The following is a 17,780-nucleotide window of genomic DNA, read 5'->3' on the forward strand; positions in this document are numbered from 1 at the left end:
TGCTTAAGGGGAAAGTCTCTCTCTCTTTCTCTCTCTCTCTCTCTCTCTCTCTCTCTTTCTCTCTCTGCGTGTGTGTGTGTGCGTGCATGAACTGTACAGCATTGAATTGTCTAAGTGGATTTGGCGCAGGGAAATTTTTATTACTTCTATTTCAGAATAATATTTGTTGATACGATGTCCAATGAAACCCCAGACGCCGAATTTGAATTTCGATACGATTATTTTACGATTGTAATAGTCTAAACGCTGAAATATTTACTTTACGTTTTTATACTTATCCGGGATACTGCTAACGAACAGTACGTCGTCAATTTACAAAAAGACAAAAGGGATTCCACATAATAACTCATTAATAACGTGTTAAAAGGCTTGAATGGGATTTCGAAATCCAAAAGAAAGGCTAGAAAAAAAAAACGTGGAATATGGTGCACAAATGAATATTTGTGTACAAGTTAATATTTTATTTGGGAGCCGGATCTTAATTATAGGCTCAATTTCAATTTATCGGTGGAAGTAAATAAGGAAAATGACCTTAAAATAATCGACGACCGAATAAAATCTATATCCAACATATGCGGTAATTCGACTTTGTAATCTTTAACTTATCGGTGCTCAATCCTCTGAGTTTAGTTTAAACTGATGAACCACGTGATGTGATGCATAACTTGATGCTTAATCTTATCCTTATGTGAGAAAAGGTTTTAACGTTAGAAATCCCTTTAAAAAGGTTTGAGTAATGTTTTCTGTTGTGTCATGTAAGAAATTGAAACGTGAACTGATTGTGGTTTAAAATATAAAGAAACATTAAATGCAACGGATAAGAACATAAAGATAATTATCCATTTGCACATTTTTGCCATTTGAGCTTTTCAAAAGTTTCACCTATTTCATTCGTTTTATTATTATTATTATTATTATTATTATTATTATTATTATTATTGTTATTATTGTTGTTGTTGTTGTTGTTATCATCATTATATTATTATTATTATTATTATTATTATTATTATTATTATTATTATTATTATTGGCTCTCAAGGAGCTTTCACACATGTCATCAAAGATCTCGTTGAATGCAGCCTGTGGTGTTCCCTGGAAACTGAGTGACAACAAGTCTCTCCAGATTTTCCAGTACTCTTCACCTCTTTCGATAACATTTGCAAATAAATTTGCATTATCGCAACAGCTGTTTGCCATTGATTTTACTGGAATTTGAGTGACAATAAGCTTCCCCAAAGTCCCAGTTCTCTTCGCACTTATACGGTGGAATGCTCACTCTTCGGTCTTTCCTTCCCCCTTGACTACTCGGCTATGCGGTCTCTCTTTTTGGGGAGGGGGCAGTGATGTAGTAATGGCGGAATGGGGGTGGGGTTAAAGAACTTATAGGTATGCATCTTCACTGTTCTTGGTTCCATGTAGCGCTTCATGTTTTGTCTTTGTAGCAGTTTGTCTGGTCTGCGCTTGTGGTTCGTGTATGTTAGTTTCCACATTCAAGGGTTTTCCTTAATATTTCAACTGTTTTCATTATTGTTGTTTGTTGTATTTTTGCAGTCATTCCTCTGATTCCAATTTCTCACATTTTTTTTTCAAAATTTTTCAGGATTGTTCCTAGTGCTCCTATTATCATAGGTATTATTTTGATTTTCTTAATCATCCATATCTCTTTTAGCTCTTTGGCTAGCTCTGTGTATTTGCTCCGTTTCTCCTTTTCTTTGATATTCACCCTGTGGTCAGCTGGAACAGCGAAGTCTACGAATTGACAAGATTATTATTATTATTATTATTATTATTATTATTATTATTATCCTAAAAAAGAAATATTGCGACTGAGACGTGATGGGTTACTATGATTGAGGCCAGATTTGAAGCGTGTGCACTTTTTCGTATGTTCGGCATTCGAGTTTTAGTGAAAAAAGAACTTGTGCTTATATTAATATTTGTTTATAGGTGGCGTTCATATGCATATATAAGGGAAACAATTATTTTAAGAAAGAAGTATTGAGAAAGACAGGCAACGATATTTTTGAGAGCTGAGATATAATGCTCACGCTGAGATTTGTCAGTGTACATTGCGGTGTTAGTGAAAAGGAGTTTCGTTAATTACTTTACGATATTACACTGATAATACAAGCAAATTTATATATATATATATATATATACACATATATATATATATGTATATATACATACACACATATATATATATATATATATATATATCCCTATAATTGTGTGTGTGTGTGTGTGCATTGATATGCATATTAAAACCGTTTTTGCTATTCATTTAAAAAGATATACAGCTTTGTTATATATATATATATATATATATATATATATATATATATATATATATGGGCCGTGGAATTGCATTCATCTGTAAAAGATCTAGCTAATGTGCATATTATTTTAAACATTCAATTTGGTTAATTCCTTATTAGTTTTTTCGATTTTCTTATAGGATGATTATCTTTAGTTAACTATTATGTGTAATTATATTCATGCAGATATTCTGTATGATTTATACTTGCGTAATATTTGCGTAAAAAACTTATAGTAAACACCAACCTCTTTCTATATATATTTATGTATGCGTATATATATTTGTAGAAAATAATTTGCTTACCAATGTCCTCTGTTAGTTTTTGGTCTACAAACATGAAACTTAATATATAGGGTATTCAAACCCATGCGGAATTGTACAGTTGGATTTTAGCCGGGGGGGGGGGGGAGAATCGGTGCAAACGTGTGAAAATTTAAAAAAATGGAATTTGCCATGTGAATTTGAACGATGGCATTACATATATGCATGGGTAACATGATAGCTATTAGTTCATATTTTAATTTTAAACCTGTCTTCATAGATCAGGCATTAACGATAAAGGAAAATGTAAATCGTAAGCTAAACATTTTGGTTTCGATTTTCTGTGGGTGTGCACAACTCATTTTTTTATAAACTTTTTAAACCATTACTATATATTGCATTCAATATAATATAATAATAAATACGAAATTTTCATTAATCAAAATATAATAAAATATAATATTTAAGCGCTTTTATCGATCGGACCACCTGCTAGTATATATATATATATATATATATATATATATATATATATATATATATATATATATATATATATATATAAGGGATGAATTGTAATTAGCCAACATTATGAAATTTGGAATATAGACTTTTGTCATTCATCCATCATATGCTCTGTAATTAAATAAGGATTGGTATATATAAAAAGGATATATAAGTAAATAAAGAATATTTCCACAGAATATATATATATATATATATAAGGAACTTTGTGTGTGTGTGTGTGTGTGTGTGTGTGTGTGTGTGTGTGTGTGTGTGTGTGTGTGTGTGTGTGTGTGTGTGTGTGTGTGTGTGTGTGTGTGTGTGTTCATTCCCATTCAATGTAGAATGCAATGTATTGTGGATTAAGTTGCTGCGAGGAGGAATGTGAAGCTTTCTCCTGGTGCGCCGCGATGGGTCCCCAACCAGATAGGCAATCAATGGATTTGATTGAAAAATGGTCGATTTCACCGACTTCGATGTGAATAAAAATATGGAAGTGTAAAACATTCGTTTTTCATCATTCAATCCTTGGCAACGTCGTGTATCCTTACTTTTATATATATATATATATATATATATATATATATATATATATATATATATATATATATATATATATATATAGCTGAACGTCTGTGTGTGTGTCTGGTCACGAATAGGTTCCTATATGGTTGACTATTATAAAAAACTGATCACATATAATGATAAAATATGTATCGAGACACAGAAATGGGTATGTTTGATCTGGCATAATGATAATTCATTAAAATTGTGGGGTATGCGTACGCGCCTGACGCACAAAGTATGGAAATAAATTTTAAAATTGAAAAAAAAAGTTTACAAGTGTTTTTAATATAGATGTACCTAATAATACTTTGATAAGTATGTTTTAACTTTAATAGGGATGGAATAATAGAATTGTGGAGTCTGCGTTCGCGCCTGGCCTCCATAGAATGGAAATAGGCACAAATTTTAATAAATACTTTTTATATCTATCTTTAATAAAGACTTTTCATATCTATATACGTTGATAATTATGTTTCAGTTTGAAGAAATTTAGTATAATAAAATTATGGGGTGTTCGTTCGCGCCTGACCTCCATAGAATGGAAATATGCCACAAAGTTTAACAAGATCCATAGAATATTGTGATAAGTGTTTCAGTGTGAACAGGTATGGTATAATAAATTATGGGGTTTATCTATTTTATTTTTACTTGCATCATATTTTGATTTGGTTTGGATACCCCAAATTCGAAGCTATCTCTTTACAACCCTTCCTTTTCATAACCTATCATACTTTCATAAATCAGAGTCCATTTTCCGTAGGCTGTTTTTAAACCCAGTCAGCGAAGGGTACTTTTTCTTGTATATATATATATATATATATATATATATATATATATATATATATATATATATATATATATATATATATATATATATATATATATATATATATATATATAAAATAATATATATTATTTTATGTATCTATAAATTTATTATCATCTATTTTCAGTATTGACTTTGACAGTGCTCAATACGCAAATATTAATGTAGTAAGTTTTGAATATATAAAAGGTAATTAATTTACACAGAATTTTTCGCGTGACGAATCCTAACGGAAACTTCTGTATAGCTTAAAACTTAGTATGAGTCATATATAACCCACTAAAACCGTTTTTCATTGTAATTACCTGATGATCTCTACGATAATATTAAAACCACCAGAAATTCTTCGAATAAAACTAATTTTAAGTAATTTTAAGAGACTCATATAGAAAATGTTTTCCAACGAAAGACTTGGGGCTTAAAGTTTTATTTTTCGTATAGTTTTAAAAGCTGGAAAACTTCCAAGATTATGTATAATCCGTTGGATTCGTGAAGGATAGATTAATTTCTGTAGAAAATATTGGATAAAAGAGCTCCGTGTAATACAGAGTAAGAATAAAATTTTAAACGGTAGGATCCATCAAGCACGTCTGAAAGTGAAACACACACCTATATATATATATATATATATATATATATATATATATATATATATATATATATATATTTATAAAGTAATAGGGTTCGTGTGTTTCTGTCTGTGTGTACAGCTCTCCATCATCAACGAAATATAAAGGAGGTAAGAGGGAAGATCTCTCCTGGTAGAGAAACATTAGAACCCATTTTAGGATGTTTCTGTTATAGGAGACATAAGAATCTTTGCCTAATTTCTTTATATACTATTCTACAAACCACCCCCATATCGAATGACTTATGCTCATTTGCATATCACATTATATTAAATCTCTTTAACTAATTACCTCGACCTTATTACATATTGGAAATATTCTAATCATTTCAACTGTACTATTTACAAAATCTATTTAACATTTAATCTATCTATCTATATATCACATTATATTAAATCTCTTTAACTAATTACCTCGACCTATATATATCTATAAAAACAGAGATGTGTGTGCCACAGACGATTTCTGATTGGTTAATCCAATAATCACATCTCCTAAAAAACAATCATTTCTACGCTCTTACCTTTACCATAAAATATTATGGCTTTATTTATTGTCCATCTTGGAAGGGTTTAATTTTTTAATAACTTGTTATTTACAAATTAAAAAAAATACGAAACTATTATACGAAACTAAACTACACGAAACGCGCACACACGCACACACACACGTTCACTACCGTCACGTTGTTATGGCAACCAAATAAACAGTAAACACACACAGTAAATGTGATTTTCTTCATTTTCTCATTTCACTCGTGGTCTTAAATTCATTTCGGGTTTGTATTACTGTACACATAGATTCGAATAAGTTGCCAAAAAACAAATATATAACAAATAAATGTTATCAAAGGCAAGATAAATTACTTTTCTACCAAACTGGATATATTTTTCGTGTTTTTATTCAATTTAACATGTTTATTCAGCTCGAAAAGCATACAGTGTTTACCGATGTATTGGAAAATTCAAGATGGCGGCCGATTCTCTCTTTAACACGGTAGGTTTGGAAAAAGGTGTAATAAATAAAAAACCGGTTAAGATACTGTTAAAAACTCGCTCAATATATGTTACCGTGACATAGGTTGACATATATTCGGCGGGTTTTTAATAGTATTTTGTATAGTTTTTTATTTATAACACCTTTTCCCAAACTTACGGTGTTAAAGAATGTGTGAGACGCCATCTTGAATTTTCCAAGACATCGGTAAACACTGTATTCTTTTCGAGCTGAATAAACATGTTAAATTGAATAAAAACACGAAAAATATATCCAGTTTTTATCGGTTTTTTACCTTCTCTGCAGAAGTACAAAAAAAAACAAAAAAAAAAAACGGAAGGTACTTTTACAAAATGTTAAACTAACCCTAACCGATGTTTTATGTTTAGTTTAGGAAAAGTCAGAAGAAACAAAAGTCATTATTGCATGAAATATACGTATTTAGTTGAAGTATTGTTTATGTCAATTCTTTCGAAGAAATTTAGCAAGAATACCTGTAAACCAGGAAATCGGTAAAATGTCATCATGGATGAATACTTGTCTATTATAATTTCTACCCTTGACAAAAACTTAGCCATAACAAAAGAGATTTATTGTTCAGATTGTTTTTGAGATTGATTTCTAAAAAGATATTTTATAAATAAAATCGACTTTAAAATTAAAGACTTAAATTACAATAATTGAATTTAAACATTCTTATTTCAATATTTGGCACATAACACCTGCAAAAATGATCACAATGTCAGGATTTCATTTTATTTCAGAATCGATGGCAAATTGTGTAGATTGATATCTCATTATATTAAATACTAATATTTAACATTAGTTTATCATTTAAGCCGATAAAAAGCCCTTTTTTTTTTCGAGTCATAAAAGGATTTGGAGTTTCCTAATCAACCTTTCGGGTGCAGTTGCACGCTCTCAAAATAACTAAAGTGTTGGCTTTAAAAAAAAATTGGTTCATTAAAACTAAACAGGTTTAGTTTTAATTAAAAAAAAAATTTAAAAAAAATCGCTTTGGTAATTAGATATGTCGTATGGTTATCCCTAATCGCTGAATAAAACCGCTAACGAGTTGAATGATTACGACATAAAATTAAACTCGGGTTCCTGAAACGGAAACTTCGTTTGTTTTTGTTTTTTTCTTATCAATATATTTACATTGTTATTTTGTTTTCATTTTCAATCATTCGAACAGTTTTCTTTTTCAAGTAATCCAAGTTACAAAATTCCCACTGTTTACTATGCTAAAATCACAATGACTAATGTATACCTATTAACCCTTATCCTTGAGTGGCCTCTGGGCCTTGATAAGTGGTGACACCCATGTAAAAAAAAAAAAATCACTCGAACAGTTTTCTTTTTATAATGTACAGTTTTAAAAGTTTAAAAACTATATAGTTTTTACTTCAGGAAAATTAATGGGTCAGTTTTTACGATGTGCCCTGTTAAAATACTGTTAAAAACTCGCTCAATATATGTTACCGTGACATAGGTTGACATATATTCGGCGGGTTTTTAATAGTATTTTGTATAGTTTTTTATTTATAACACCTTTTCCCAAACTTACGGTGTTAAAGAGGGTGTGAGACGCCATCTTGAATTTTCCAATACATCGGTAAACACTGTATGTTTTTCGAGCTGAATAAATATATTACATTGAATAAAAACACAAAAAATATATCCAGTTAGGTAGAAAAGTAACTTATCTTGCCTTTGATAACATTTATTTATATATTTGTTTTTGACTATTTTTTCGAATCTATGTGTACAGTAATACAAACCCACGATATGAATACTCACGTTGTTATATATATATATATATAAATGAGATTATAGCAGTTAAAAAACATTTTTAAAACACACACACATATTTTTCAAAGTGATCAGAAATCGTATAAAAGTAAAAAGGGTAAATTTTTACTTACTTTCCAACTTAATCACCTTTAACGTGACTTTTACAGTTTTTTTTTTTAAATGGAATTCATTTACCGATACAAAAGAAATGATAAGTAAATAAATCCATGAATAAATATTATAAATGGTTTATTTTAATACTTGCCAGGATGCGGAGGAAAATGAATGAAGGGGGAGGGGAATAAAATAAAAACATTTTGGAAACAGAGTAAGTTTGAAAGAATTGCTTTGCACAGAAAGAAATTAATGAAAAAATAAAATTAAATTTCTTTTCTTTCTTGATTTTTTTTTAGTTTTTTATGAAAAAGGAAGTCAAAATTAAGACTATAAAAAACAATTTTTATTAAGAGCGAACCTCAGTCGTCAGGTCTGTAAAAAAAGACGTGGAATAATAAATGTTTTCTAATACAAATTGTTTTTACTTATGTGTTCATTTGTCTCTTTGAAGTTCGTTTGTTTAATATATCGGTTTGCAATATAATTTTGTCATTCTGTCAGACTCAAATTTTAAATCTATATATCTATAAAAGTGAAAGTGTGTGTGTGTGTGTCTGTGTACATTTCCCTACAAAATAACTTTGTCAATTTTTAGTCTACAGACTCGAAATTTGATATACAGGGTACTGAGATTTGGAAAAATCTATGTGATTGGTTTTTAGCCAGAAATTTGGCGATTAAGGGGTCAAAGTTCAACGATTTGAGCTTTGAGAACTCTACCAAACTTCTCCGACAATTTTGGGTCTACATACTTGAAATTTTAGATATAGCTTCCGTGGACATGGATCTAACTTAATAACTTGATTTGAGCCCAAAACAATAAATTTTCAGGGGTCATAATAGGGGTCAAAGTTTAAAAAATTACCCCCTTTTCTTTTGCTCAGCATACACCTCTAAACACCCGGGCAACGCCGGGCACCCATGCTAGTATATATATATATATATATTAACGGTGACTGGTTTTTAGTCGCGTGCAAGCGACTTAATAAGTCACTCCGTCGGTCTGTCAGTCGGTCGGTCGGTCGGTCGGTCGGTCTGTCCGTAACACTTTTGTGCTTGGCCTTTTTGGTTAAGATCAAAGGTCTGTTCTTAATAGATGCTGTTCTTGGCTTTTTAAGCTTTTCTTTTTTTATTTTCCAATGAATTGAACTCTTTTCACACACACACACACACACACACATACATATTTTATTTTAAAAAAAAATGCACACACACACAGAAATTGTATATATATCCTTCTTGCAAAAACGCTGGGGTTTTCATTAGTTAGTTTAGAGTCCACAGAGTGAATGAGGTATTGTGGTAAATGTTGCCAGTCAAGAGTAAAGTCGCCAAAGACTCCAATTTTTACTTTAGTTACAAAAATCCTGCAACACTTCCCTCCCCAGATCTTATAGGGCCTTGTGCTTAAATTTCTTTTGTCTTTTGGAGATTTTACTTTTTTTAATTTTTTAATTTTATATTGGAATTTTTTTAATTGTAATTTTTTCTTTAAACGAAATAAATTAAATATAAAGATCAAAGTGTAGTATCTGTTCCGGCAGATACTGCAAGCAAAGACCATATGTGGCGGTAACTCCATATATCAGACTTTGGTCAATGTAGGGGCAACCCTCCATACCAATTGTCACTATCCAGCGCCCATTTCCCACCCATCGAGAGCGGGTTCCCTTTTCCCTCCCCCTCCCTCTCTCTCCACATTAAAAAACGGCCTTGTGCCTAATTTGCTCAGTGGGGAAGCAAATAAATACATACTGCAAGCAAAGACCATATGTGGGGCCGACCCCACATATAAGACCTTGGTCAATGTAGGGGCAACCCTTCATACCAATTGTCACTATCCAGCTCCCCTACTCCCCGGGGAGTTGGTCCCCTATTTCCCCTTCACTCCTCACTTTAAAAATCAGCTTTGTGCCTAATTTGCTCGGTGGGGGAGCAAATAAATATCGCTTTTCTTTGCCTTTTGGCCAAGATCAAAGTGTAGTATCTGTTCCGGCAGATACTGCAAGCAAAGACCATATGTGGGGGCAACCCCACGTATAAGACCTTGGTCAATGTAGGGGCAACCCTTCATACCAATTGTCACTATCCAGTTCCCCTAGTCCCCGGTGAGCTGGTCCCCATTTCCCCTTCACTCCTCACATTAAAAATCGGCCTTGTGCCGAATTTGCCCGGTGGGGGAGCAAATAAATACAACCACACAGATAAGACCTTGGTCAATGTAGGGGGTAACCCTTCATACCAATTGTCACTATCCAGCTCCCATACTCCCCGGGGAGTTAGTCCTCATTTCCCCTTCACTCCTCACATTAAAAATCGGCCTTGTGCCTAATTTGCTCGGTGGGGGAGCAAATAAATACCCTTTTCTTGGCCTTTTGGCCAAGATCCAAGTGTAGTATCTGTTCTTACTACATGATGTACTTATGTTTGTAACTTTGTGATATATAGTGGGGGATCACTTTTCTGTATTAATTTAATGTAAAATGATCACCCACTTAACAACCAGTCAGTCTCAAAGCCATTCAAGTAATTCTCCAGATCATTCAAGTTGTTTTTGAACGATTCCAGTTATTTTTTAAGCATTCAAGTCATTCTTAAGGTCATTTAATTCATCCTTAAGTTCATTAAAGTCATTCTAAGTCATTTACTTTTTATTTATTTATTTATTTAAGTCATTTCAGCCCATTTTTCGGTCATTTTAGTTTATCTTATGAATTTCATGTCAATCCTACATTCACACATTCATTCATTACACGAGAGCACGCGACTAATGGCTATCGGCCTTGTTAAAATAGCAATTTAGACCCGTTAAACGAAAACGGTATACCTTGTAATTAATGATATTTCAAAAAGAAACTTTAATATATACCATTAGCATATAAGCGACGCTCTTTGTGTAAACAAATCGAGCGGAGGTATTTCGGACGATATCAAAACATCGTTAAACTCACTACTCGTTCAAGCAGCCGCCTATAGCGTAATGGTTAGGAGCCTTGACTGCCGTACAAACGGTCGGGTTTCAATCCTGGCTTGAGGTAGTTGCCTGTCTAGCCGCACTGATGAGCTGTGAAACAGCGAAACAGTACTGTATGTGGATGACTACACTGCTCCTCACCTTGAGTTGAGCATATTGAGAAGTGAAACACGAATTACCATTAGCATATAAGCGACGCTCTTTGTGTAAACAAATCGAGCGGAGGTATTTCGGACGATATCAAAACATCGTTAAACTCACTACTCGTTCAAGCAGCCGCCTATAGCGTAATGGTTAGGAGCCTTGACCACCGTACAAACGGTCGGGTTTCAATCCTGGCTTGAGGTAGTTGCCTGTCTAGCCGCACTGATGAGCTGTGAAACAGCGAAACAGTACTGTATGTGGATGACTATATATATATATATATATATATATATATATATATATATTGCGCTGTGTACTTGAAATGATAGTGTCAGCTATCTTGCCTTCTATTTTCGTCAAGTCGGCTGGGAATATGATTATGAGGCATGTCATTTTGTGGCTGACGTCACTGCCGTAACGATAAGTCATGTGTGTTGGGAGAATGAGGGAATAAATGTCGCTGTTACAAATAAGGAAGTCGAGTTATTACTTATGTTCCTTGCGACGTACGCTGCTACAACGTGTTGGGACCGGCGTGTGTAAACGTGTATAATGTTACAATAAGACATCTTTGTTATTGATACGAGAGTTGTAGAGCAAACGACTTAAGATGGGAGATTTATTAAATACACAGTGTAAACAAATGTTCTATGATTTCGTTCAATTTCTTTTGGGAAGCGGTGGTGGATGGTGGTTGCCCCACACAAGTCATCGAACTTTTCAGCTGTGATAACCCAATCGTACTTTGGACACAATTGCTCGTTCAGTTTTCTAATTAAAAACACTTTCGGAATTCATAGACTTGGTTTTCATATTTCGTATGATTATAGAATTATTTCATAAATATTCATTGATATTTACTAATAACCTGGAAATGATCTTACAGTATACTAGTAATGAGTCTCTAATTTGTGGCCTCGTGGAGGGTGAGGTCATGTTTTAACTATTATTATTTTCAGGTCCACTTTCACTCTACATCATATTTTAAATAGAATTTTTTCTGGGGCATGAAACCAAACTGCCTTGGACGATCTTGTGCAAGGTGTTTGTTTCTATGCTAACGCACCACTCCAATATCCACCTTTCTTCAACTGGTTGAACGTGTCACACCTTCTATAGGTTTATTAGGAGCTATTATATACAAGTAATTTATATATGTATATATATATATATATATATATATATATATATATATAATAAAATAATAAATAAAATATATATATATATATATATATATATATATATATATATATGTATATATATATATACCAAATTGGTCAAAGGGAAAATTATTCCCAACTTGCATTTAGGTAAAAATGCGCTTCCATATAAATAATTGAATTCATTTCAATAAGTATCGCTAAGAAAAACAAACAAACAAACAAACAAACAAACGAACAAACAACATCTTCGTAAAAATGCGATAAACTAGTAGTCCTGCGAGATAGCTCAGTGGGAGAGGCTTAGACTTCTTATCACGGGGTGCCGATTTCGAATCTCGCTAGATTCAGCCACTCTGATGAGTCGTAGAAACACGTGTCAGTGGATAATTATATTTAAAAAATAATACATATGCTGCTCCCTATTTGGGAGTACCAAACTGGTCAAAGGGAAAATTATTCCCAACTTGCATTTAGGTAAAAATGCGCTTCCATATAAATAATTGAATTAATTTCAATAAGTACCGTTTACAAAAACAAACAAGCAAACAAACAACATATACATATATAGAGAGAGAGGTAGAGAGAGAATTGATATGTAGTTTGCTTGAAGCATTGTGTGGGATAAGTATGTAGTAGAGAATTAGAAGGCTATCCCAATGCGAGGAATGAGATATAGTCGGTGTTGTTGGAAGAAGACGAAAACAAGTGGCCTTTACAAATCAATAAGTACATACATTTATGTCTATATATACATATATTTATTCAGTTGTATTAAATACGAATGTCTCACTTGTTATGTCCGCGACAATATCCATAATAATTTCGGGAAAAAAATTCCCTTTTCAAATGGTAGACGTGACAGACCGATTCAAAGCATGCTAGATGATGGAGCGGAAATTGGATGGCTGTGTGGAACCTCGGAGCAAATGTAAAGAGGGGGTTTATGTATGGCATGTTTTAGGTAATTAGCATATTTTTTGTTCCTTTTTTATAAAAATTTTTTGTATATATATATATATATATATATATTATTTAGTTTTTTTTTTTTAGATTATAATTTGTTGTCTAAAATTTATTTGCATACAAAACGTGTACGGTTTGAAAATGATATAAAAACGGTTGATATAAAACTTAATATTATCCAATCAGCCAACATACCAACAACCACCAAACAACAATCAATCAATCAATCACCACCAACAAACAACAACCAACTAACACTCATGAATTAACCACCAACAAAGTACTAAGAACCAACTAACAACTAAAAAAACCAAATAAATAACAACAACTTACCAACCACTAACTAAAAACAAGCAACAACAACCAATCAACCTAATCTGATATTTCTTAAAAGTATTTACATTGAAAAAGTAATTATAATTTTTGTTGTGTTTGAAATGAAATTAACTATTCTGTTATTTTCATGTTAATATTTTATATTTCAGGCCGATCAAAGATGCTCAATATGTGATCCATGTGATCAGTCCGTTTCCAAAGAACAATTCCAAAGATGATAATGAACTCGTTCAACCCGCTGTGGATGAGACGTTGGCTGTTTTGAAGGCGTGCGTAGCAGCTAAAACAGTCAAAAGAGTTCTCATGACTAGTTCAACTGCAGCAATCTTGAGTAAGTTCAGTTTTTATCCGGATTCAATTCCTCTTATTATTATTTTTCATATATGTTTTTATTCATCTTATACATACAGAATATAAAAACTGAATCCATGCAGTAATCTATTTTCCATTCTAGACCAAAAACAATCAGTCTAAAACTTATTTGTATACAAAACGTGTACAGTTTGAACATGATATAAAAATGGTTGTTATAAAACCTTAAACCATAAGATTATATGGTGCATTCAAGTTCCAGAAGTTAACTTTATTTTTAGTTTTATTCGGTTTTATTAGCATAAGCAAATATTTAAGCATTTTTACAATCAAGCCGAATTATTTAATCAAGTACAGAAATATCCTCAGATATGAATTTAATTCGTTCCATGACCGCGGACATCTCTCGAAAAAATCGTATCTTAAAGTAATTATTCCCATTTGAATTAAAATAAACAGAATTAATCCGTTCTAAGCGTAAATAAAAAAATTACCTGAAACAAGCTAACATTATGCTCAATTCGGGCTCAAATTATGCTTAAACTACACTCAACAATCACCAAAGAAAAATAAATACTACAGTAATAACATGGAAATTAATATATAATAATAAATGTTAATAAAAACAATAAAAAATAGAGCTGTACTCGCCTAGGTGGCGAGTGCTAGCGTATGGGATGCATGCGAGGAGAAGGAGAGGAGAGAAGCAAGGCTACCGTGCGCACACACATATACACGTACATGATATGGTAACTAAAAAGGGGGAAGATTATGCGCAATTAAAACGTTGAATTAACATACTACATGCTTAATATTTAAGTCTTAATGTAACAGAACGGATGAATAAAAATAATAAATGTTAATAAAATAAAGAAAAACACACGAGAATCTTAAATACACAACACAACGTTTTCTATACGACGACAACAAACACAATGGAAGAGAGAAGTTCTGGTAACCCCGTGTGTCGAGTGAGCGTTCTAATTGACTCGGGTAGCCGAACGAATGGTGTAGTGCGATTTTTGAAATCGTATAAAAAATCGTTGTATCTTGGGGCGTAAATTATATTTACGCCCCAAGATACAACGTATCGTCATATTAAAAAAAAAGTATCTTAGTGCATTCGTATCTCAAGGTATTGTTGTAATCGTATTTTACGCTCCAATGGCGATTATTTCATTCAGTTTTAATTGATACAAAATGTGTTTGAGATTCGAAAAAAATAACGCGAGCAACTTTTACATTAGTAACATTTATCACTTGCATTGGTACGCTTACAGAATCGAAACGAAATTTTTGATAAATTGATATAACAAAAATCTGGAATTTTCTATAAAGAAATCTTTCACGTTTGAGAATTGGAATAAACTTTTAATCCTCAATAATCTAGTCACGTTTTACTGTTCCTGATAATTAAATAACTGAGGTTGCTAAAGAATTTACTTGGTAATAAATTGATGAACTGACCATTTTAGAACTAAAATCAATAAGAATTTGAAAAAAAAAATGTAATATGACTTTTTTATTTTTACCATTACTTAGAAAAACATCGAAATGATTCCTTCCCAATTTTCTTAGCTTAACCTGCATTAATTTTTTGTTATTAGAATGATTATATCGATGGTGATTCTTTTAAAATAATCATCATCATCATCATCATCATCATCATCATCATCATCATCATCAAGTAAAATTGGATAAAAAATCAAATTTCTTTTTATTCAAATTCTTCATTATTTTTGTACATGAACATATCTTATTAATATGATTGACGAGAAATTATAGAATTAGATTTTCAAGCAAAGATCAGGGAATAAACTTTCTTGCATTTTGGAGTCGGGGCTTGATAAATTTTGATGGCGAAAACATAAATATTGCTAAAGAAAATTACCAAATAAATTGAGTTTTTCTGTAAATATTTTAGGGGCATTAATTGGACTGTCAAGTGCATGTCATCATCATCATCATCATCATCAATCTAATTCTCTATTTATTGTTGTCCAGTAAAAATTATTATAATACCAAATTTTATTGTTTTAAACCGGAAAGAGAATTGAATGAACCGATTTTATTTTCTTATAAAAAAACGTTTTGAAATTTTTTTTTTTTTACACGGTGGTCATCACTTATCAAGGCCCGGAAGCCACTCAAGGATAAGGGTTATTGCAAGTACAGTACGTTAGTGTGGAGATTTGATGAAGTGTTTACTTAAGGGGGCGGTTCATTAGGAATTTGTTAACCTTGGACTTGAAGACATCCAAGTTGTAGTCAGGTGGGAAGCAGGCAGACGGAACAGAGTTCCACAGGCGTGCAGTTCTAAGAAAGAAGTTTTTAATGAAATAGTTTAATGAAATAGTTTAAATTAGTTGTTTAATTGTTAATATTGTATAATTTAAAACTTTTAATCATATCAAACAAGGCATATGGCGACTGGATTACTGTGATGAGTGGCCAGATTTATAGGGGACGCCCTACTCAGCAATACTCCACGCGAATGGTGGCTTTATGGAGATATATGATACTAGCAGGTGTGAGACGTTTACTGTCCAAGTATAGGTTGCCCACCTTCTTTGCAGAAGACTTGGCACTATCTTCTATGTATTTGCTCAATTTCATGTTACCAGTGAATGTTACACGACAGAATTTGAATGTTAGACTCCCGAGAGGATGCTATATAAGTCATGGCAATCGATGATTGGAAAAGGTTTCTTATTATTGTTAAAAGAGATGAGATTTGTTTTTGTAACATAAAATGTAGCCTCCATTTTACTACAAACTGGAAGTATGTTTTAAGGATTCGGCCATTACCTTGAATATGTATGTGTTTGGATTACATGCAAGTCTACAATAGAGCATCGTATCATCAGAAAATATACTCATCTCAGATGTGATTGCATCATGAATAAGAAACGTTCAAGTATCTACCCCTGACACACAACCACATTAATATGATATTGTTTGCGTGTACAGAAATTAAGAACGACGTGGATCTTTCTTTAATATGAGAAGGGTCTGATCATATTATATATTCGTCCAGTAATGTCGTACAAATTTTCCTGAGTAAAGCTTTCATGCTAGACCTTGTCAAAGGCATTAGTATGTAAATAATTTGTTTATCTGTTGTTTGTTAGCTATTTGTAATGTGTTTATACGTTGTTAACTAAGTGTTATTAGTTTATCCGTTAGTTGTTAACTAGTTATAATAAGTTTATACGTTGGTTCTTAATTAGTCATAATTAGTTTATCAGTTGGTTATTAACCAAATTTAATTAGCAACGTTGTGTAATGTGGTAAACTATTCTAACGGTGTAGTTACATTTTAATAGACTGAACGTGTTGTAGACTCGGTCGCACGGAACGCACTTTTTCTTATTTTAATGAAAGCCTTTATATCTGGTATTTCCAACAACGCATTTCTTCTAAACAGTTAATTTCTGATTCTCCGGCCATGTGTGACTTTCATCCCTGCTGTACCGTCACCCGCGTCTCTCGAACACGTGCTTTTTGATGACGTGTCGAACGCCACTTCCTCGAACAGCACTGCTTCTTCATCCAGGTGTCTCCTTTTATCTATGCTATGACGTCATATTATGCAACCGGCTTGGTCATTTGCATATCATTATGCAACTGCTGCTGCTCCCAGGATCAGCGGCGCTGTTATAATTTTAGTAAATAATAATAATGTTCAAATGTGAAATATTCAAGTTGCTAATTTCTTTCTCTTTTAGGTCATTCCGATGCTGGAAGCGACAATAAAGTTTATACTGAAGAAGATTGGTCTGATCCTACCAAACTTGATCCCTATGGAAAATGCAAGACCCTGGCTGAAAAAGCTGCCTGGGCATACGTTAAGGAATTGCCAGGTAAGACC

General features: G+C 32.4%; 1 protein-coding gene and 1 pseudogene across 1 annotated transcript in view; both read left to right on the forward strand.

Moving 5' to 3' along the window:
- Positions 1-17,780, forward strand: part of LOC145288051 (uncharacterized) — a 68,799-nt gene that overhangs the window by 40,905 nt on the left and 10,114 nt on the right. Inside the window, exons 3-4 of the mRNA XM_080136082.1 lie at positions 13,747-13,928; positions 17,638-17,772. Of these exons, the coding sequence (XP_079992208.1) occupies positions 13,747-13,928; positions 17,638-17,772 (317 nt within the window). The remainder of the gene's footprint in view (positions 1-13,746; positions 13,929-17,637; positions 17,773-17,780) is intronic.
- LOC145288376 (U2 spliceosomal RNA) lies at positions 10,376-10,513 on the forward strand (annotated as a pseudogene).

Source organism: Euprymna scolopes, chromosome 11 (assembly GCF_053919585.1).
Source record: "Euprymna scolopes isolate OS-2025 chromosome 11, ASM5391958v1, whole genome shotgun sequence".
In the NCBI taxonomy this organism is placed as follows: domain Eukaryota; kingdom Metazoa; phylum Mollusca; class Cephalopoda; order Sepiida; family Sepiolidae; genus Euprymna; species Euprymna scolopes.